The 23,018-nt window shown below is 40.7% G+C and overlaps 1 protein-coding gene across 2 annotated transcripts in view; it reads right to left on the bottom strand.

The window, feature by feature from the left end:
- Nucleotides 1-7,204: 7,204 nt before the first annotated feature.
- Nucleotides 7,205-23,018, bottom strand: part of PCMT1 (protein-L-isoaspartate (D-aspartate) O-methyltransferase) — a 60,114-nt gene continuing 44,300 nt past the window's right edge. The window contains exons 6-8 of one of the 2 annotated variants that reach the window (XM_054491990.2): nt 22,045-22,130; nt 16,209-16,378; nt 7,205-8,001 (exon numbers count right to left, since the gene is read on the bottom strand). In XM_054491990.2, the coding sequence (XP_054347965.1) occupies nt 7,989-8,001; nt 16,209-16,378; nt 22,045-22,130 (269 nt within the window). In that variant the 3' untranslated portion in view covers nt 7,205-7,988. The remainder of the gene's footprint in view (nt 8,002-16,208; nt 16,379-22,044; nt 22,131-23,018) is intronic. The other variant, XM_054491991.2, reaches the window with a different exon arrangement.

Here is a 23,018-nt window from a genome sequence, read left to right as displayed (position 1 = left end):
AAAGTGACTTGCCCAGGGCCACATAAAGCATACTCGAGGGAAGGAGAATCAAGGTCTACAAAATATTTATATTATCAGGTAGACTCAATGTGACTTTTAAAAGTGATCTTACCTGTAGATTATCTGATTGAAGGAGTTCTGCATCTAAGACAATTGAAACATAATTTTAAAGGGAAAGGCGTCCACAATTTCTCTCTTAAACGTGTTCTTATGTTTTACATGTCTTTTCCTAAGGCTCACTAACTCCTCCTGAACACTTAAAACTTACTTTTTCCTTTCATTCTTAGTAGACAGCAGCTATTCCTCCAGCCTTCCACAGCATTTTACTGTTTTAAATCAGCTGAGTACCCAATACATTCTCTTCCATAGGAAAATAACAGGATTTTTTTCATCTTGCTCCCAATGACTTCAAAACCCGTGGTCTGGCCCCACAACTCAGTCCCACTCAGCAACACCTCTCTTCAGTTACTGATGGCTGTTCACATTGCCCTTTACTAGATTTTCCTTTGACCCACACAGAGATGCTTTTTTTCTTTTTTTTGGGACCGAGTCTCACTCTGTTGCCTAGGCTGTAGTGCAGCGGCGTGAGCTCACCTCTCTCAGCTCACGGCAACCTCCGCCTCCCAGGTTCAAGCAATTCTTGTGCCTCAGCCTCCGATTAGCTGGGACTACAGGTGTGCACCACCATGCCCAGCTAATTTTTGTATTTTTTTAGTAGAGATGGGGTTTCACCATGTTGGCCAGGCTGGTCTTGAGCTCCTGACCTCAGATGATCCACCCGCCTCAGCCTCCCAAAATGCTGGGATTACAGGCGTGAGCCACCACGCCTGGCCGAGATGCATATTTCTATTTCCCTTTCCATTTTGCTGTTCAAGGCCAACTCTGTTGATTACTTCACCTGTGTAAACAAACAGGTGTGCTGTGCCCCAGAACACAAGCCACCATCCTTACCTTCAGATGTTCCCTCAACATCATGTTGATGATGCCTCTTAACACAGCATCTGAGCCTGAGATTCCATAGTTTGGGCTTCTTGTTAAATTCAATTACAGTATCTCAAAACAATTTCATGTTTTGGCTTGCTTTCTCAAAATGGATTATGCCACTTTATTCCTAGCAGAATTATTTTAATGTTTTGTTTTCTGGACTCCAGGTTATCTACAATTTTTTGGATTAAAATTGAACAAGAATTTCTAACAAAGAACTGCCCAAGCTGAATACAAAGAGGGAGAAGCTTAGTTTGCAGTTTGCCATTCACAAATTTCTCGTCTCATTGGCTTTTTAAGCATCTGTGTTGCAGACTTTTCTGTTCCTGTCCCCATTTTCCGACCTACTAGATTCTAGTATTCTAAAAATAAAATGAATATTTTAAGTTATAGCTACTTTAGTGGATAAACACAGATTCTCCAGCTAAATAGAAAACCACCAAGGACAAAAATAAGGTTAGACATCCCAAAGCTGAATGTTTTTGGGAATTGACTGGTTAGAACTGAGCCTTCTCCTATATTTCCCATATTTAGGTCTAAGCATATCTTCCTTCCTACTTATTTTAATTCTCAAATCACATTAGTTTTTAAAATCTTATGTCATCACCCTGCAAATTGGAAAGAGATCAATTTATAATATTATTCAGCTTAAATCCTTTTATGAAGTTATTTCAAAATTTAGGAAACTTCTCAAAATATTTTAATACAAAAATAATGTTAACTTTTACAAAAGTAGCTTGGGGAAATTGGGCCAGGTGCAGTGGCTCATGCCTGTAATCCCAACACTTCAAGAGGCGAGGTGGGTGGATCACCTGAGGTCAGGAGTTCGAGACCAGCCTGGCCAAAATGGTGAGACTAAAAATACAAAAATTACTAAAAATACAAAATTTAGCTGGGCATGGTGGCAAACCTGTAAAGCCCAGCTATTTGGGAGGCTGAGGTGGGAGAATCGCTTGAACCCAGGAGGTGGAGGTTGCAGTGAGCTGAGATTGTGCACTCCAGCATGGGCAACAGAGCAAGACTCCATCTCAAAAAAAAAAAAAAAAAGGCCACGTGCAGTGGCTCACACCTGTAATCCCAACACTTTGGGAGGCCGAGGTGGGCAGACCACGAGGTCAGGAGTTCGACACCAGCCTGGCCAACATAGTGAAACCCCATCGCTACTAAAAAAATTAGCTGGGCGTGCTGGCGTGCACCTGTAGTCCCAGCTACTAGGGAGGCTGAGGTAGGAGAATCGCTTGAACACAGGAGGCAGAGGCTGCAGCGAGCCAAGATAGCGCCACTGCACTCCAGCCCGGGCACCAGTGTGAGACTCCATCTCAAAAAAAAAAAAAGCTCAGGAAAATAGTGTATGGGCTTTTTTTTTTTTTAAAGGTGCTCTTTCATTTTCATAGTCATTTCATATGACCAAATACTCAAAATTCAAATGAATCAAAAGAGTTCTTACATTTAAGCAAAACAGTTCTACAGATGAAACTAGAGATCTCGATAAATCTCCAAATATATGATCTAGAGATTTGTGTATAGAAAAAGAAATCAGAATCATGAACTGCAATCTGTAAGACCACAGCTTTAACTTTTTTTTCCTGCCAGGGAGGTGGAAAGATGAGGAAAAACTGAGGGGGGTGAGAGGAGGGACAGACAGAAGCATGCCTCATAGGTTCTGAGGGCCCCCTAGCACAGCACAGCCCTATATGGGAACTGAAAGTCAGATTTTACTCTTATGTTCTCTCCCAAGCAAAGGGCCATTTCACAGAGATTCCTGGTTGAAACAACACAAAGTCACTTAAAAAGATGAAGCTGGGACTGGGCACAATGGCTCACGCCTGTAATCCCAGCACTTTCAGAGGCTAAGGTGGGATCACGAGGTCAAGAGATCGAGACCATCCCGGCCAACACGGTGAAACCCTGTCTCTACTAAAAATACAAAAATTAGCTGAGCGTGGTGGCGCACGCCTGTAGTCCCAGCTACTTGGGAGGCTGAGGCAGGAGAATCACTTGAACCTGGGAGGCAGAGTTTGCAGTAAGCCGAGATTGCACCACTGCACTCCAGCTTGGAGAACGAGTGAGAGACTATTTCTCAAAAAAAAAAAAAAAAAAAAAAGCCAGAAAGATGAAGCCGGAAGTGGGGAACCAACAATCATTATTGTAGCAATGATATTAGGATTAAAGATAAGGAAATTATTGGACTTGATTACCCCCCCCTTTTATTTTTTTGAGACAGAGTCTGGCTCTGTCGCCCAGGCTGGAGTGCAGTGGCACAATCTCGGCTCATTGCAACCTCTGCCTCCTGGGTTCAAGTGATTCTCCTGTCTCAACCTCCCAAGTAGCTGGGATTACAGGCACCCACCACCACACCCGGCTAATTTTGTATTTTTAGTAGAGACGTGGTTTCGCCATGTTGGTCAGGCTGGTCTTGAACTCCTAACCTCAGGTGATCCACCCACCTCGGCCTCCCAAAGTGCTGGGATTAAAGGCGTGAGCCACCGCACCCGGCCTGATTTCCTTTTTATCATATTACAATACACAAATATTCCTTGGCCCCTTGGGTCAGCTGGTTTTCTTCAAGTGGGATTCTTTCACCAGCCCTCTATTTGAGCCACGTGCTAGGTTTAGTGAGAACACAACACTCATCTTTCTGGAAAATGGTCAGAGGAATCCAGAGATCCAACTGAAATCCAATCAGAACCCATTTGTTTTACTGTTCAGTTCTTTAAGAACACAGTAAGCTGTAGGCAATGATTTATACCTAGAAGAATTTTAGCACTTACCTAAAATAAGGTATTAGCCTCTGAACCACATTTAGAACATTAAAAATAATCCATTTATTTCATTTACAATATTAGTGTTCAGTTACCATACTCATATATTTTAGTAACATATCAAACTATTTTGTTAACATTTAGCTGAAAACCAAAAATACCCACCTGGCTAATGAAACAAAACTAAGCAGCTTTGTTTCCTGGCTGACAATCACACACCAAGAATAGCTTCAAAAATTCATGAGCATTATTACTCAAAGATGTTATTCTATTTTAGATCAATTGAATTTTTAAGATGCTTTAATAGAGGTATATTATATACGAATTTTAAAAGTTCAGTGGGCCAGGCACGGTGGCTCACGCCTGTAATCCCAACACTTTGGGAGGCCAAGGCAGGCAGATCCCAAGGTCAGGAGATGGAGACCATCTTGGCTAATGCAGTGAAACCCCGTCTCTACTAAAAATACAAAAAATTAGCTGGGCGTGGTGACGTGGGAGGCTGAGGCAGTAGAATCACTTGAACCCGGGAGGCGGAGATTGCAGTGAGCCAAGATCGCACCACTGCACAGTGAGCTTTTTTTGAACAATGGCAGTTTTTAAAATTAGGGCAGTGGAATTTAAAATATTTGCATGAAAAATGTTAATGGATTATTTTCCCCCCAGAATGTCATTTTCTTCTAATGTTATTGACTGGAAAAGAGTTGAAACCCTTGACCAGGTGCGGTGGCTCACACCTGTAATCCCAGCACTTTGGGAGGCCAAGGTGGGTGGATCACTTGAGGTCAGGAGTTCGAGACCAGCCTGACCAACATGGTGAAACCCCGTCTCTATGAAAAAAAATACAAAATTAGCCAGGTGTGGTGGCGCCTGCCTGTAATCTCAGCTACTTGGGAGGCTGAGGCAGGAGAATTGCTTGAACCCAGGAGGCAAAGGTTGCAGTAAGCTGAGATCGCACCATTGCACTCAAAAAAAAAAAGAAACCCTCAATAAAAAGCTGATATTCATAATTCAGGCTTAGATTATGTAAGTGGTTTTTGTTTTAAGAGATAGGGTTCTTAGGTTTCTATTAGAAGGGTGGAGGAAAAGAGTTTTTAAAAAAGAGAGGGAGAGACTGAGTCTTACTCGTTGCCCAGGCTGGAGTGCAGTGGTGCGATCATAGCTCACTATGGCTTTGCTTACTACAGCCTCGAACTCCTGGGCTCAAGCAATTCTCCTGCATCAGCCTCCCAAGTAGCTAGGACTACAGGAGCACATCACCATGCCTGGCTAATTTTTGTTTTTTTGTAGAGACAAGATCTCACTTTGTTGCTCAAGCTGGTCTTGAACTCCTGGCCTCAAGCAATCCTCCTCCCTCGGCCTCCCAAAGTGCTGAGATTACATGTTTGAGCCCCCATGCTTGGCCAAGATTACATAAATTTTGAGAGCTTGATTTGGCCTTTAATAAAACCAAATTTGTAGAAAAATATCTCATTTCAACAGGATCTCACTAGACTGAAACTTTTTGAAATGTCGCCCTTCATATTATGTAAAGGAATCACTTCTATTAAGGAAAATGACATAAGGAAATGTTTTAGAAATTATGAATACTAAAGATCTTGACTGTAACCTGTACACACACACACATATATATATCTTACAGAAAAAAAAATCTTAGGCCTAGTTTAATCCATTATTTCCGTTTCTACCCATTTATTCATGCTCCCTTAAAGCCCATTCCTGTTTATTCAACATTCTACAATTTTAATTCATAAACATGGAAAGTCCAAGAGCAGTGCTTGAACAATGCTGAAGGCATAGCACTGTCTGTACTAATCAGGTGGCACTTAAGTTTGTCTCATCATATTTATATAATTGTCTCCTCAAACAGACTTCACACTTTTGAGAGTAAGGGCCTTTTTCTATCCCCAAACCAAACATAGAGACTCACACATAGTAAAATGTTGGTAATGGCTATGAAAGACACAGACCAGTGGATACATTTAAGAATTAATTTAAGTTGTAAAGAATATTTGACTTTGGCTGGGCACTGTGGCTCAGGCCTGTAATCCCAGCATTTTGGGAGGCTGAGGCGGGGGGATCACAAGGTCAGGAGATCAGAGACCACCCTGGCTAACAAAGTGAAACCCTGTCTCTACTAAAAATACAAAAAATTAGCCGAGCGTGGTGGTGGGCACCGGTAATCCCAGCTACTCCGGAGGCTGAGGCAGGAGAATGGCATGAACCCGGGAGGCGGAGCTTGCAGTGAGCAGAGATCGCGCCACTGCACTCCAGCCTGGGCGACAGAGCGAGACTCCGTCTCAAAAAAAAAAAAAAAAAAGAATATTTGACCTTTACAACTATTTAAAATGGACTAGTCCTGGACCACAGGGGTTCAGGGCCTGAGTATGGAAGCAATAAACAGCAGCAAACTGAAGCTAACAATAAATTTAAACTCTCAAGTTTTGGGCACCAAATAATGCTAGTTTCCTGTGTCTAAGACCTTACCTAAGAAGAGGCACTTGTCAAAAGATGTATCAGTTTTAAAAGCCATTTTATTTATTTATTTATTTATTTATTTCTTGAGAGAGTTTCACTCGTCACCCAGGCTGGAGTGCAATGGCGCGATCTTGGCTCACTGCAACCTCTGCCTCACCGGTTCAAGAAGTTCTCCTGCCTCAGCTTCCCGAATAGCTGGGATTACAGGTGTGTGCCACCATGCCCGGCTAATTTTTTTATTTTTAGTAGAGAGGGGGTTTCACCATGTTGGCCAGGCTGGTCTTGAACTTCTGACCTCAGGTGATCTGCCCATCTTGGCCTCCCAAAGTGCTGGGATTACAGGCGTGAGCCACCACACCCAGCCTAAAAGCCATTTGTAAAGAAGTCATATTTAAGACTTTTTCAAGAGCTGGGGGGAGTGTCTCACATGCCCACAAAGGTTCTTTGCCAGAATTACACACCCACACATGCACCCAGTAGAAGGGCTTTGCTGAGAGTGCTGATTCTGCACATTCTGGAGCTTGTATTTCCTCAGTTCCAGAACTTCTTATTATAAAAGTTATAAATCACAACATTTAAATAAGATCCCAAAGTGCTACTGCCTTCTTAGAAATTCAGCTATAGTCATTATATTAATAAATCTTTGTATAGGTGAGAGATGGGTTTTGGTCTGTTCATCCTCAATCCTGTTCTTTCCTGACTTTAAGTCGATTCATTCACCACTCACTCACCAGCATTTACTGTATAGCTACTACAGGACAAGCCCTGGGCTAGGGAGTCAAAGAGAAATGACGACTGAAGTACGGTCCTGGCCCTGGAGCAGTGTAGTCACATTCTACAATGTACAGTTGGATTAATGCTAATTACTTACTCAGACTTCGCAAAAGGAAACAACCAGAGAAATAGTCTTTTTCCCGTGATCGTAAACACTCCCTATCTGGTGGACTTGCTGTTCTTTCTTCTATATTCAAAAACAACCAATGCCTCTTTTACTTTTAACTTTATTTGGCAAAGCAGCACTGCATAAACTGTTCAAGAACTAGGACACAGCTTACACAGCATGTTAAGTTCATATACATTATCAGCAGCAAATTAGAAACAGAAAACAACACTAAACTACAAGTCTCCTATAATTTTGAGAGAGAGAAGAGAAGAACTAAGTCAGTTATGTCCAATCTGAACAGCTGAGTGTTTACAGGACATCACCTGCCATCTTAAGGTTTAATATTTACAAATGCCTAGTTTTAAGGTAACAAAGCAGCTGATTGTATCTACAACATGCTATTCTATGACACCACATCAAAAGCTTTAAAAAGAAAGCTCATCTCTATTTTCTTAGTAGCATCTAACAGACATCCAAATACCAAGAATCTTAACTTGTGAATGGTGGTGTTATCCAATGCACAAAAGCAATCTCATAATACCAGAACAGAATTAAGTGTCCAAGAAAAGAAAAACCACTCCTCAAAATCAATTCACAAACTAAGTTTTCCATTTTACAGAACCCTTTCTTTTAATATTTCCAAGTAAAATATGGGCTTGTTAAAGTAATATTACACAAATTTATACTTTGCATCCTTCCTCTACCAATTTGGCTCTGTGCCTCTTTGAAGAATCAGAAATCCTAAAAAAACACACATTTTCATGCTGAAAATAACAGTGTAACAAAGTCCAAAACAAGCTGTGATGGTGTTGGTTTTCAAAAAGCTTTGAGGACTGAGATGAGCAATCCACTGTAATTTTATACTGGTCAAGCTGATGTTGCTTTTACAATTCATCCCTGTGAGGAAAAAAGAGAGAAATACATTAGTAGGAGTTACACACTGCCCAATTTGGCTTTATAATAGTTTAGATACAACTATTAAGTCAATAAAAATGCACTGATCACCAAACAATATATTTAAAAAATAAAAAAGCAAACAATCCAAGTGAAAGCAACAGAGGGTCAAGCCATTCCAAACATCTTCCATGCCACTCCAGAACCAAGTATGCAACCTAAAGGGCCTGAGTTCTTCATTTTTGATTTCTAAAAATAGATTTCTCCCTTCAATGTCAAAATTCAGAAAAATTATCTTTTAGATCTATGGTCATCTTTACACTACAGTAAAATGACAACTTAAGTATTTTAGAGGTCAAATGAGTTAATAGTTACATTCACAAAATTGGACAGAAATGTGGTCTTTTGCTCAGAATGTCCACTAGCAATTGTGGAGTGGGTCAATCTCAACCCAAGCGCTCTGAGAGAAAAGGCATCATCTGTAGGTATAATATACCTGTCAGCTGATTTCATAAGGCAGCTTTATCAGCTCCAAAATAAACCATTTGCTTAGCCAGGTGCAGCACTGTACCAGCAACTGCCAGTGAGAGGAAGGAAGGAATAAAAATGCAGTCTAAAATAAACTGTATGGTATCTCAGTTATACCTCAGTAAAACTGTTAAAAGTGAAAAAATGAATAAAACCACGAGAAAAGCCCACAAGCCTCATAGCTGAAGGTAATCTGAGTGACAAAAACAAGAACTTTAGGGGTAAAGAAACATGATATTGATAATTAAGTCTCAAGTGGTTTAAGAAAAAGGAAAAAAATTACATATATGTATATACAGAAAGAGGGGAAAGAAATATAGAAAAATGATAATAATTGATGACTCTGGATGAAGAGATTTAGGAGTTATTTGTACTATCCTAGCAACTTGTCGGCAATAAAAATTAAAAGTTTTGAAAAAGTTAAGATAAATTTGAAGGGAAGAAGAAATAAAGAGCTCATAATTTCACAAGTAAGTGGGGGTAAATTACTGGACAATTTTTTTAAACTAAATTTTGTAAATTGTGAAAGAAAATATTTTAAAATTATTTCTCCAACAGGCTGCCTTTATCCTACATTATTGGATTATCTACTAAATGACAAATCATAAGTCTGCTTCCTCTTAGTATATTCTTCCAAATAACAATATTATAATTCTCACAGAACAGCTTTTACTTAAACTCATGCAGGCATTAAAATATTTGGTCGACAAAGAATTATTTGCAAAGTGCTCTATTCATAAAGTAAAATTCACTTCTGCTTTTTAGAATATGAATTGAAGATATTGCTTTTCTTCTTTTGGCTTTTTTTTTTTTTTTTTTTTTTGGAGACAGAGTCTCGCTCTGTTGCCTAGGCTGGAGTGCAGTGGCGTGATCACGGCTCACTGCAACCTCTGCCTCCCAGGTTCCAGCAATTCTCCTGCCTCAGTCTCCCGAGTAGCTGGGATTACAGGCGCCCACCACCACACCCGGCTAAATTTTTTTTTGTATTATTAGTAGAGACAGGGTTTCACCACGTTGGTCAGGCTGGTCTCAAACTCCTGACCTCAAGTGATCTGCCCACCTCAGCCTCCCAAAGTGCTGGGATTACAGGTGTGAGCCACCGTGCCCAAGCCAAAGATACTGTTATTTTTAAATAATTTAATACAATTTGGCCGGGGCAGTGGCTCACACCTGTAATCCCAGCACTTTGGGAGGCCAAGGCGGGCGGATCATGAGGTCAGGAGATCGAGACCATCCTGGCTAACACGGTGAAACCTCATCTCTACTAAAAATACAAATAATTAGCCAGGTGTGGTGGCATGCACCTGTAATCCTAGCTACTCGGGAGGCTGAGGCAGGAGAATCGCTTGAAACACGGAGGTGAAGGTTGCAGCAAGCTGAGATCACGCCACTGCACTCCAGCCTGGGCGACAGAGCGAGACTCCATCTCAGAAAACAATAATAATAATAATAATTTACTACAATTTACCTGCTGCAAGACATTAAGTATATTGTAAATAAATTAATGCCCCCTCAACAACATAGTACCATTTTTCCAACTATCCTCTCTGTCTAAAAAATACTTTAAAAAAGGAAAAGAAATTAGGTTTATAGACCTGAATTTTAAAATTAGGGGTGCTAGGGAAAAACAAAAACTTGCTGCCAGCGCATGCACAATTTTGTAAAAGCCTAATACTCTAAAATCCATGTAACTTTCAAGTTTTTAAATTTTTCCCAATGTTCAAAATTCTGTATGACCATTTCTTTATCTGACTTACATGCATAGATCATTTACAATAAAAAATAGTATGTACTAAATTTTTAGAAAGGCTCTTCAAAACTGCTATATACTATGCTAAATATATTCATTAGGTTAATAACTGTATGTATTTCTACTAGTATATAATTATACATAATTTAATTATTTATTAGATTTTAGTAACTCTATGATACTAACATTTAGTCTTATACATTCTTTACCAAGAATAAATGAAAAGATATACTATAAGGAAACAACAATCAAAATCCATGAATGTTTTCTAATAATTTCATGGATCTTCCAAGGTAATAAAAGTGTTGTACAATTTGCTTTGTACGAAGCATTATGAGAGACAAAAAGAATTCCAAAAGTAACAGAATATATCCCTGCTTTTAAGGATGTCATGTATGTCACAATACTGGAACATATGTAAAGAGATTAAAAAGGAACAATATAGAATATGGAACACGGGATCAACTGGATCCCTTAGCACCAATACTGTCAATCTTGGAAATGCAGTCAATTCCTAACATCTTTTTCATAGATGCAAGGCACTTTAAGAAGACATCAATAAACAAAGAGCTTATGGAATAATAAACTTGAACATTCCTCAGTTTCACAAACTAAAGATGGACCAATTACACAACTCTTGTGACTACTAAAAACAAAAATAGTCTGGGTGTGGTGGCTCACACCTGTAATCCCAGCACTTTGGGAGGCTGAGGTGGGTGGATCACTTGATGTCAGGAGTTTGAGACCAGTCTGGTCAACACAGTGAAACCCTGTCTCTACTAAAAATACAAAAATTAGCCGGGCCTCGTGGTGCGCGCCTGTAGTCCCAGCTATGCGGGAGGCTGAGGCAGGAGAATCACTTGAACCCAGGAGGCAGAGGTGCAGTGAGCCGAGATCGCATCACTGCACTCCAGCCTGGGTGACAGAGTGAGACTCTGTCTCAAAAATATGTATAAATAAATAAAAATAAAAATAAAGCTTTTACCAGAAGATTAACAAAATATTTTTACATATAAATTATTTATTTAAAATAAAATACATACATAAGAACTATTAACTTTCTGTAGCAACTAATACAAGTACTACATGTCCATAGTCATGAACACAATTCCACGGATTCTAGGTCTCTGGTCTATAGATCTGGCATTGTCTCCCCTTCTATTAATCCACCAAAATTACAAGTGACATCTTTCCAAGTGTAAAAAGACTCAAGTCTACATTCAAGTTTGGATCTTTACTTGGTACTAGAATTCCACATGTCCACTAATTCTCATTTTTAAAAACACAGTTTCTGCCACATCTCCTCAGCAAAAATGGGATCTCACCCTCATCAGAGCACTGCAATTAGCTCTGGATTATTCCTCAGTAAGAAAGATGGAAAGCTGGTGAGACACAAGAGAAGGTTCCTAGCAAAGTATTATAATGAGTTAAAGTAATCCTGAAGAAAGTTTGAGGCTGGTGGCTCAAGCCTGTAATCCCGGCACTTTGGGAGGCTGAGGTGGGTGGAATGCTTGAGCTCAGGAGTCTGAGACCAGCCTGGGCAACACGGTAAAACCCCTTGTCTACAAAAAAAACAAGAATATCAGCTGAGTATGGTGGCACACCCTATGGTCCCAGCTACTCAGGAGGCTGAGGCAGGGGGGATCGCTTGAGCCCAGGAGGTTGAGGCTGCAGTGAGCAGAGATCATGCCACTGCACTCCAGCTTGGGTGACACAGAGAGACTGTATCAAAAGAAAACAAAAACAAAAAACAGAAAGTTTGAAAGAACAGAAATCACGTAGCCTGGCAAGAAGTTGACTAGGGAACTTTTTAGATGATAATTCCCAGAAAACAGTGACAGTATTTTAGATGTAGCTATCCACCCACTTCTCTCTATCCTTACTAACACTGCCTTAACGCAGACCATCATTTCACCCCTGAATTGCTATAACCACTTCCTGTTTCTGACTCGACTTTTGTCCCTTCCCAGGCTGCTCTACATGACAGCTAGAGTTATCTTTCTGAAATGTAATTCTGATCACTTCAATGCCTGGCTCCCTACTGTGAGTCTGAACACTACCCTATAACTGTCTATTCATCTTGGTCTTTGCATCTCCTACGTTACTGTAAGCTTCATGAGAGTTTCAAATTCACAGCTGACGACTCCTGCCACCTAGTACAGTGCCTGGCCTAGTTGGCATATGCATATTGGTTGAATTCACGAATAATATTAAGAAGATCCTTACACTGAAAAATATTTAGCAATTGAACAAATGGCCAAAGAAAAGCATCTACAACAGAAGAATTAGAAAGTCCTCCTGGTATACCTGGAGAAATTTTTTTTTTTTTCTGATGGTGCGAACATGTAAATTTGCTCAATTTTTTTTTTTTTTTTTTGAGACAGAGTCTTACTCTGTCACCTGGCTAGAGTACAGTGGCATAATGTAGGCTCACCGCAACCTCCGCCTCCCGGGTTCAAGCGATTCTCCTGCCTCAGCCTCCCGAGTAGCTGGAATTACAGGTGCCTGCCACCACGCCCAGCTAATTTTTGTATGTTTTTTTAGTAGAGATGGAGTTTCACCATGTTGGCCAGGATGGTCTCGATCTCCTGACCTCATGATCCGCCCGCCTCAGCCTCCCAAAGTGCTGGGATTACAGGCGTGAGCCACCGTGCCCAGCCTAAATTTGCTTAATTTTTAAAAAACTTTGAAGGTCAAAAAGAAAACCAGGTATACATTTTTTGGGACGGAGTCTCCCTCTGTTGCCCAGGCTGCAGTGCAGTGGCGCGATCTCGGCTCACTGCAAGCTCAGCCTCCCGGGTTCATGCCATTCTCCTGCTTCAGCTTCCCGAGTAGCTGGGACTAGAGGCGCCTGCCACCACGCCTGGCTAATTTTTTTGTATTTTTAGTAGAGACGGGGTTTCACCATGTTACCCAGGATGGTCTCGATCTCCTGACCTTGTGATCCGCCCGCCTCGGCCTCCCAAAGTGCTGGGATTACAGGCGTGAGCCACCGCGCCCAGCCTAAAAGCAGGTATACATTTAATGTTTAGCAGATGACTGAATAATTGTCCATAAATTTAAAAATTATTCTAAATATATTTTTTAGAGATAAGGTCTTGCTCTGTTGCCCAGCCTGGAATGCTGTGGTGATCACAGCTCACAGCCGCTTCTGGGCTTAAGTGATCCTCTTATCTCACCCTCCCAAGTAGCCAGAACTAGAGGTGCACACCACCACGCCTGGCTAGTTCTTAAATTTTTAGTAGATACGAGGTCTCACTGTTTCCCAGGCTTGTCTTGAACTTCTGGCCTCAAGTGATCCTCCCACCTCAACCTCCCAAAGCATTGGGTTACAGGCATGAGCCACCGTACCTGGCCCTATTTTAAATCTGTTAACACAAATAGTTTGGTTTTATCAAAGGTAGATTCAGGTTTTGTGGGGGCCCAAGGTTTATATAATTAGAGAACAAGGGAACCTTTTTATGAAGTTAAAAAAAAAAATCAGTAAGACTATGCATAATATAAAATTAAGAACAGCGCCAGGCATGGTGGCTGACACCTGTAATCCCAGCACTTTGGGAGGCCGAGGCGGGCAGATCACCTGAGGTCAGGAGTTCGAGACCAGCCTGGCCAACATGGTGAAACCCCTTCTCTACTAAAAATACAAAATTTAGCTGGGCGCCTATACTCTCAGCTACTTGGGAAGCTGAGGCAAGAGAATCGCTTGAACCTGGGAGACAGAGGTCGTGGTGAGCTGAGATTGCACCACTGCTCTACACAGCCTGGGTAACAGAGCAGGACTCTGTCTCAAAAAAAAAATTTTTAATTAAATTAAGAACAGGGTCAGAGAAAACCTAGACAAGCAAGGGCTCTGCAGCTTCAGCTTTGTTAGCTTCACAGTAAATCTACCTCTAGTCATAAAAACAAAATTCCCTTTTTATAATTCCTTCATAATTAAATTATAGGCAAGATGTTCAACACTAATATTTATTGTATATAAAAAGAATTTCTAAGTTTCTAATGAAAATCAACTCTTCTTATCAAATTTCAGTAATTTCAGTAACATATTTGCCCCTTTTATACTATAATAATCTCACAATTACGTAATTGTATAAACCATACTAGAAGCAAAGTGAAGGAAGGTTTTAGTTAGTTGTTAATAACTACATCTGATTCCAGTTGAAAAAACCAGTAATTTTTTAAATGCCTTTTTAATTTTAATTTTTAATTTTTTTTTTTTTTTTTTGAGACAGAGTCTCGCTCTGTCACCCAGGCTAGAATGCAGTAGTGTGATCTCGACTCACTGCAACCTCCGCCTCCTGGGTTCAAGCAATTCTCCTGCCTCAGCCTCCTGAGTGTCTGGGATTACAGATGCAAGCCACCATGCCCAGCTAATTTTTGTGTTTTTAGTAGAGACAGGGTTTCACCATGTTGGCCAGGCTGGTCTCAAACTCCTGACTTGAGATGATTGGCTCGCCTCAGCCTCCCAAAATGCCTGGACTAAAATGCTTTTTTTTCTTTTTTTTTTTTCAGTGGCTGTGCTCCACGCTATAATTAACAGAAAATAGCTATTGGTGAAGAATAAAAACAAAATTGAGAGATCTATTAAACTTATTATCACCCCTTTTACTTATTAAGAAACTAATTATTTTAAAATAAGAATCTTTATGTCAAATAAAAACAGATTATAAGACAAGGAAACTGTAAAGCCCTTCTTGTTTTGGCATTTAATTTCAAGTAATTTGAGCTAATGGCACTGTTATGTACTGATGTCACTCTCTCTCATGGAAGGGAGTGGGAAGGGGAGGCAAAAGAGAAGAGAAATCTTGGCTTCAAACAAAATATTCAGATTATGCTGAGACATAAAACAAAAGTGGACATTCTTTATAAGCCATGCTATGCTGAAAGTTGCTGCATGCTGCTGACCCTTTGGGTGGGTTTGTGAGACCTGGGCACTCATTGGGTAACTTGCAGAATCCTTGCCTCTCCCTAGGAATTTAGCCAGAATAGCTTAAACAGTGGCTGGCCTATTCTATAGAATGGGGAGAAGGTGACTCTTAAACAAGGCTGAATGAAAAATAGGCATGGGCTGTCAGGTATCTATGATTTGGTTGAAACAGATAAACCAAGCTGTCCTCTCTGGTATTCTGACATTTTAGAAAACTGAGATGACTGTTATCTTTCCCCTTCTTTCTACTTGTTGGTACAATAAACAGGGCAGGAAATGATGGCCCCTTGTGTTTTTGGTTTTTTTTGTTTGTTTGTTTTTGTTTTTTGTTTTGAGACAGAGCCTTGCTCTGTCTCCCAGGCTGGAGTGCAGTGTCAAAATCTCGGCCCACTGCAACCTCCGCCTCCAGGGTTTAAGCAATTCTCCTGGCTCAGCCTCCTGAGTAGTGAGTAGCTGGGATTACAGGCCTGCGCCACCATGCCCAGCTGATTTTGTATTTTTAATAGAGACGGGGTTTCACCATGTTGGCCAGGCTAGTCTCAAACTCCTGACCTCAAGTGATCCGCCCGCCTAGGCCTCCCAAAGTGCTGGGATTACAGGCGTGAGCCACTCTGCCTGGCCTCTTTTACAGACCAAACTCATTGTTTCCATGCCCATCCAGTGCTATAAAAATAATTTAAAAATATAAAAACAGAGTGGCTGATAATGAATAAAAAACCTTACAAAGTACTGAATGAATTGAAGCTGAAAGTCTCTCTAAAAAAAAAGTCTTTGTGCCAACCAAGTCTCACCCTCCCTTTCCCAAAGATATATATGTTAAACCAAAACAAGGGCAGACCATGCAACATTTTTCACATTTTTAATGTAATGAATTTCTGATGTCATAATGGAGGAGCATAAAGGTGACAACCAAAAACAGCTCTTGCAGTCTAATGTCTTAAAATCCACACCCTTTCACCTTGCATGTGCGGAAGAAGAAAGAGCAGAAGATAAAATCACTTCCACCTGGACCACTGCTTTTCTTTATCTGTTAAAGGCACGTATATCACCCCCATCAGAGGCTTCATTTTGACGCTGCCATCTTGTAGCTTGTCATACTGCTCCAACATTTGGTTTCCGCCTGCAGGACCAACAGGCAATATCAATCTTCCTCCAGGCTTTAACTGATCTATTAGCTAAAAGAAAAAAAAAAAAAAGCACATACACCACCAAGTTACAGATTTTATTTTATTTATTTTTGAGACAGGGTCTCACTCTGTCGCCCAGGCTGGAGTGCAGTGACTCGATCTCAGCTCACTGCAACCTCTGCCTCCTGGGTTCAAGCGATTCTCCTGCCTCAGTCTCCCAAATAGCTGGGACTACAGGCACACGCCACCATGCCCAGCTAATTTTTGTATTTTTAGTAGAGACGGGGTTTCACCATATTGGCCACACTGGTCTCGAACTCCTGACCTCAAGTACTCCACCCACCTCGGCTTCCCAAAGTGCTTGGATTACAGGCGTGAGCTACTGTGCCCAGCCCAGATTTTATATTAATAGTCATTTGACATCATTATAAACAACTTTTAGTGTCCATAGGCAGAAAGCAGAAACGTTCTTTATTTAGTATATACAGGTTAAGGCCAGACACGGTGGCTCACGCCTGTAATCCCAGCACTTTGGGAGGCCAAGGTGGGCAGATCACTTGAGGTCAGGAGTTCAAGACCAGCCTGGCCAACACAGTGAAACCCCAACTCTACTAAAAAAGTACAAAATTAGCCAGGTATGGTGTCGGATGCCTGTAGTCCTATCTACTCGGGAGGCTGAGGCAGGAGAATTGCTTGAACCCAAAGACGGAGGCTGCAGTTAGCCAAGATCACGCCACCACACTCCAGCCTGGGTGACAGAGCGAGACTCCATCTTAAAAATAAATACATAGTATATACAGGTTGAGCATCAATAATCTGAAAACCCGAAACTGGAAATGCTCCAAAATCCAAAACTCTGAACATCAACATGACACCACAAGTAGATAATTTCACACCTGACCTCATGTAGCAAGTCACAGTCAAAATGCAGTCACAACTTTATTCCATGCACAAAATTATTTGAAATATTATACAAAATTACCTTCAGGCTACGTGTATAAGAGGTATAACATAAATGAGTTTTATGTTTAGACTTGGTCCCATTCCCAAGATATCTCATTATGTATATGTAAATATTCCAAAATGCGAAAAAATCTGAAAAAATCCAAAATCCAAAATACTTCTGGTCCCAAACATTTTGGATAAGGGATACTCACCCTGTACATACTTTGATTGTTATATTACTCAACTATCAGCCTCCTCTATTAAATGACAAGCTCTTGAGGATGGGGACTGTGTCTTATTCATCTTTGTGTCTTTAGCATCTAACACAGTACCTGGTACAACTGTAGTGCTCAAAATGTTTGAACTGAACCAACTAATATAGAACTACCCTCTTGGCGGGCCAAAGGCAGAGCATAGAATTCTAATGCCTGTGTGCCTGTTTTGAATCTTTGTGGGTTTGAAGGAAGGAGGAGGGGAGGAGAGGAAGTGTAGAAAATCAGCAAGGAATCCCTATCCTATTATTGTAGAATCTAGGGCATCACTGAAGGGATAAGGGAACCCTAGTTATACGATTCAACTGAGGTTTACTGATACCATAAGGAGGGAAGGTAGGGCTGGAGTCCCTGCAGCATTAGAATAAGGACACTCCTGTCAATGAAGAACCAAGAGTACTCATTGAAAGCTCTTACAGTCAGAAAACTTTTAAATCATGTTACCATTTTCATATAGCTTTACGGATCACTATTAAAAAACATTAAAGAAGAAACCTTACTTTGGTTTTTTGTTTTGTTTTGTTTTTTTGTTGTAGTTTTTTGTTGTTTTCAGACTGAGTCTCACTCTGTCACCCAGGCTGGAGTGCAGTGGCACGATCTTGGCTCACTGCAACCTCCGCCTCCCGGGTTCAAGCAATTCTCATGCCTCAGCCTCCAAAGTAGCTGGGATTACAGGTGCCCACCACCGAGCCCGACTAATTTTTTTTTGTATTTTTAATAGAGATGGGCTTTCAACATGTTGGCCAGGCTGGTCTCAAACTCCTAACCTCAAGTGATCCGCTCGCCTCAGCCTCCTAAAGTACTGGGATTACAGGCATGAGCCACCATGCCCAGCCAGAAACCTTACTTTGGATATTTATTACCTCAGGAAAGGGTGTCCTCAATCAAAATTTTGGTTGTCTGCAAGTCTATCTTCTTGTTTTTCTCAATTTCAAGGCTTATAATGAAAAACAGCTGACTTCCTCTCCCTACCCCACCCTTGCTCTCTAAATCCAGTCATTTCAAATCCTTTTAGCTATGTCTTCTAGTATTTACTTTTATATTTCAAAACATATGCTAGATAAGGATTGAACTCTCTTAATCTACATTCTGCTTCCCCCAATCCAACCTATCATTTTTTATTAAAATCATTTCTTAATTATGACTGTGTAACTATGATTTGCTGCTGAGTCAAGAAGTATCCCATCATTGTTTCCTTTCCTTCTCTTGCTCCAAATCTGAGCTGGTTATTCTCCAGGCCTGCTACACAGCTTCTATCCAGGCCCTTCCCTTTGTAACAATCCCACAAATTTCCATGCCTCTGCCTGATCAAGATGCCCTATGCGGTTTCCTCTTTTGGTTTTTCCTACTGTCTGTCTCCTCCCTCATTTCATTTTTGGATGACAAAAATGGCATTTTAAGACATTAAATTTTAAGACATTTTAAGACATCCTAATAATTTAAGAAAGTTCCTTCAGAAGCATTTTGTGAAATAGTGCATGGAATGCATTAAAAGAAAGAGATGGAGATTTGCAAACCTAAAACTATCTTGGTGATGTGTGTGCATACAGAATTCAAGGTTGGAAATAATTTTCAACTCAGAATTTGATGGTTTGGTACTTTGACTTACGAATCCTAATGCTGTTTGCAGTCTGATGCCTTTCTGATTACCAGTCCTTAACAGGAGATCTGTTTTATTTTTCTAGAAGCTTTATTTTTTTGAGAGACAGGGTCTTGCTCTGTCACCTAGGCTGGAATACAGTGGTGCAATCATGATTCATCGAAATCTCAACTTCCTGGGCTCAAGCAATCCTCCCACCTCAGCATCCCATGTAGCTGGGACTACAGGCACAGGCTGCCACATCTGGCTAATTTTTAAATTTTCTGTACAGATGGGGTCTCGCTGTGTTGCCCAGGCTGGTTTCAAACTCAGATCCTCAAGTGATCCTCCTTCCTTGGCCTCCCAAACTGCTGAGATTATAAGTGTGAGCCACCATACCTGGCCTCTAGAAGCTTTCAGAATATTCTCTTTATCCCCTAATATTCTGAATATAAATGATATGGTTGTTCTTTTTTCTTATTTTAAAAATTCTTTGTGTTAGAATCATGTCCATCAGTTTTTAGAAAATTTCTTACTTAGGGATTAGTGCTGATTATTCCTCATGCAGAGTCTCAAGCAGCATTCCCTCTTTTCAGACCCATGCTTTACCTATGATTTTCAAGGTCTTGATGCCACCAATTCCTAAGCTTTTTCAGAGTTTTGCAGAGCAAACTGCGTATGCATAATTCACTCTGTAGTCTCTTTAGTTTCTACTTCCTCCACCCTCCTGGGTCAGCTATTATTCCATCTGCTTTCTATCTTCACACACTGTGGAATTCAGGATTGCAGGTATAGTCTCCTAGTTAATTGAGTATGGAGTTTATGCTTCTGTTTTTCTGGTTATCTTGGGGTGATATCCAAGAGAAGGCATAAACATCTTCATTCTGCTATCTTAAAAACTGGAAAGCCCCTTCAGTACATCTGTCTTAAATCAGATGTATACATACCCCTATAATACTTGCAAGTATTACTACAATATTTAAATTCAATTTAATTAAATCTAGAAATATCTTTCAAGATCACTTCAGGGTCCCAGTAGGGAGAAATGGGCCCTGCACCCACCCCCCTCATTTAAGCACAGTTCTATTTCAGATTTTAACTGTTCACTCTAGGTTGTCAGTATTTTTTTTTTGAAAAGTTAAAAACCCATTGGTCATGTGTTCAAATTCACTGAACTGTTCGTTTATGACTTGTAAAACTTTCTACATTATATTAATACTTCAGTTAAAATGTGTTAAAACCACCGGTTCAATCTACCTTTTTTCTTTTTTTTGAGACAGGGTCTCACTTTGTCACCCAGGCCGGAAGGCAGTAGTACAAGCATGGCTCACTGGCAGCCTCAACCTCTCAGGCTCACGCAATCCAAGCTATCCTCCCACCAGCCTCTTCAGTAGCTGGGACTACAAGTGCCTGCCACATCTAATTTTTTGTATTTTTTGTAGAGATGGAGTTTTGCCATGTTGCCCAGGCTGGTCTCGAACTTCTGAGCGCAAGTGATTCATCTGCCTTAGCCTCCCAAAGTGCTGGGATTACAGGCATGAGCTACTTTTTTTTTTTTAAACAGATAATCAACAGGGCCAAAGCAATTAAGTCATTTTCCCAGTCACTCGGCCAATAAGCAGCAAGTCAATGACCAGAACAAATTATACAACTTTCAGCTTCCCATAACTGATCTAATCCTACAAAAAAAATGGATGAGACTAGGCAGAAGAAACAGTGTCACCTTCACCCCCTGGTCATCTAGTCAAGAACTATGCAAAAGCCATATGTAACAGAAATCTAGGACCATAGGCTAGAGTGCCATGGCACAAACATGGCTCAATGCAGCCTCAACAGCTTGGGCTCAAGCAATTCTCCCACCTCAGCCTCCAGAGTAGCTGGGGCTACAGGCATACGCGCCACTGTGCCTGGCTAATTTTTTTTTTTAAACAGGGTCTTGCCATGTACTCAGACTGGTCTCAAACTCCTAGGCTCAAGCAATCCTCCCACCTTGGCCTCCCAAGGTGCTGGGGTTACATGCATGAGCCACCATGCCCGGCCATATATCCTACTATTCTTAAAGATTCAGTTCAAGTTCCATCCATGTGTGATGTCTCCTTGACCACTCACTGCACAATTCTCTCCCTCATATGCATATATTTTCCTTCCAATAGATATCCTGTGTTAATTATATGTTATCATATCGCTAATTTCCTGGTTACATATATGACATATCTCTTCTAGAATATAAGCTTTGTGAGAATATAATGTATGGCAAATACTTTCTCATATCTCCCATACACCAAATACAGCCTTACATATTCTATTTAAAAAACATCAAACTGGCGGGGTGCAGTGGCTCACGCCTGTAATCCCAGCACTTTCGGAGGTTGAGGCAGGCAGATCACCCGAGGTCAGGAGTTCGAGACCAGCCTGGCCAACATGGTGAAACCCCGTCTCTACTAAAAATACAGAAATTAGCTGGGCGTGGTGGCGGGCACCTGTAATCCCAGCTACTCAGGAAGCTGAGGCAGGAGAATCACTTGAACCCGGGAGGTGGAGGTTGCAGTGAGCTGAAATTGCGCCACTGCACTACAGCCTGGGTGACAAGAGCAAAACTCCACCTCAAAACAAAACAAAACGAAACAAAAAACTGATTATCAGGTCATAAACTCCAGAGGGATTTTCCCAATTCTACTGTTGTCCTAGTTCTTACCTGGATCAAATATGAGCGCCACAAACTGGGGTTTAGTAATTTTCATGTCATTTATACAATTCTTTGCATATGAAAAAAGAAAAGAGTAACAGCTAATTGTAACCAAAATGCATGATATAAAAGTCTAATTATATTTTGAACATCATCTAGAAGTCTTTTCTATTTAATTCTTGTAGAGTTTTAGTTGAATAAAAACACACAAACAGAAAAAATCCTGACTCACCGCCTGGGGTACAACAGGGGCTGCAGCTCCCACATGAATGGCATCATAAGGGGCTTCTTCAGCATATCCCATTCTTCCATCCCCCACTGAAAGAAAAACAGCTATGCTTTAAAAACCTGTTTAGATCAAACTTAATGTGAAGAATTCTAGTACGGGAGGTTTACAATGGAGAAAGGATAGATTTTTCAATAAATGATCCCGGGACAACTGGATATTCACTTTTTTGCTTTTAACTCATTTTATTTTTTGTTTGGTCAGAAACATTAAAACAATGGAATTTTATTTTGATGAAAAACTGGAGTTAACAGTCATTTAGTAAATGAAAAGCACTTCATTTTCCTATCTCACAACTCTTTTTTTTTTCAACTCCTGACCTCAGGTGATCCACCAGCCTCAGCCTCCCAAAGTGCTGGGTTTACAGGTGTGAGACACTGCACCCAGCCTCTATCCCACAACTCTTAAGAACAAAAGCATTAGTAAATAAATATCTGTGAACGATTAAGGATAAGGCAGACTGGATAATAAACCACGTCTGATGTTCACACTCCCTGCACGTGACTCACTCTAAAGCGTGAAATGGCGCTGGAGATAACGGAACTGAAAAGTTCCGTTTTAAATCTCATCCTAATCATTCAAATAAGCCCAAGATAAATATTTTTTGCTCCTTATGGGCAGCAAACTATATGAATTTTACTGGAGGAATACTTTGGCAGAAGCACCTATTTAAGTTAACTTAAGATATAGTACCTTAATAGTACTACATTCAAAAGACATACATAGATAGTCCCATGCTTCTCTCAATTCAGGAACAGTTACGCCATCAGGACAACAGGTAATTCCTATTTTATAGTAATCCAGAATAGATTGAAACACAGTGGAACCAATTCCCTCTGCTACTTCATACTCTCCTTTCTCATTGGGTTGTGTAAAGTTATGTTCTCGGCCAGATCCGAACAAACATCCTGCCCAACACT

The sequence above is a fragment of the Pongo pygmaeus genome, chromosome 5, assembly GCF_028885625.2.
Source record: "Pongo pygmaeus isolate AG05252 chromosome 5, NHGRI_mPonPyg2-v2.0_pri, whole genome shotgun sequence".
NCBI lineage: Eukaryota > Metazoa > Chordata > Mammalia > Primates > Hominidae > Pongo > Pongo pygmaeus.
Note: the sequence above shows the minus strand (reverse complement) of the source record. Positions and strands in the feature narration are given on the sequence as shown.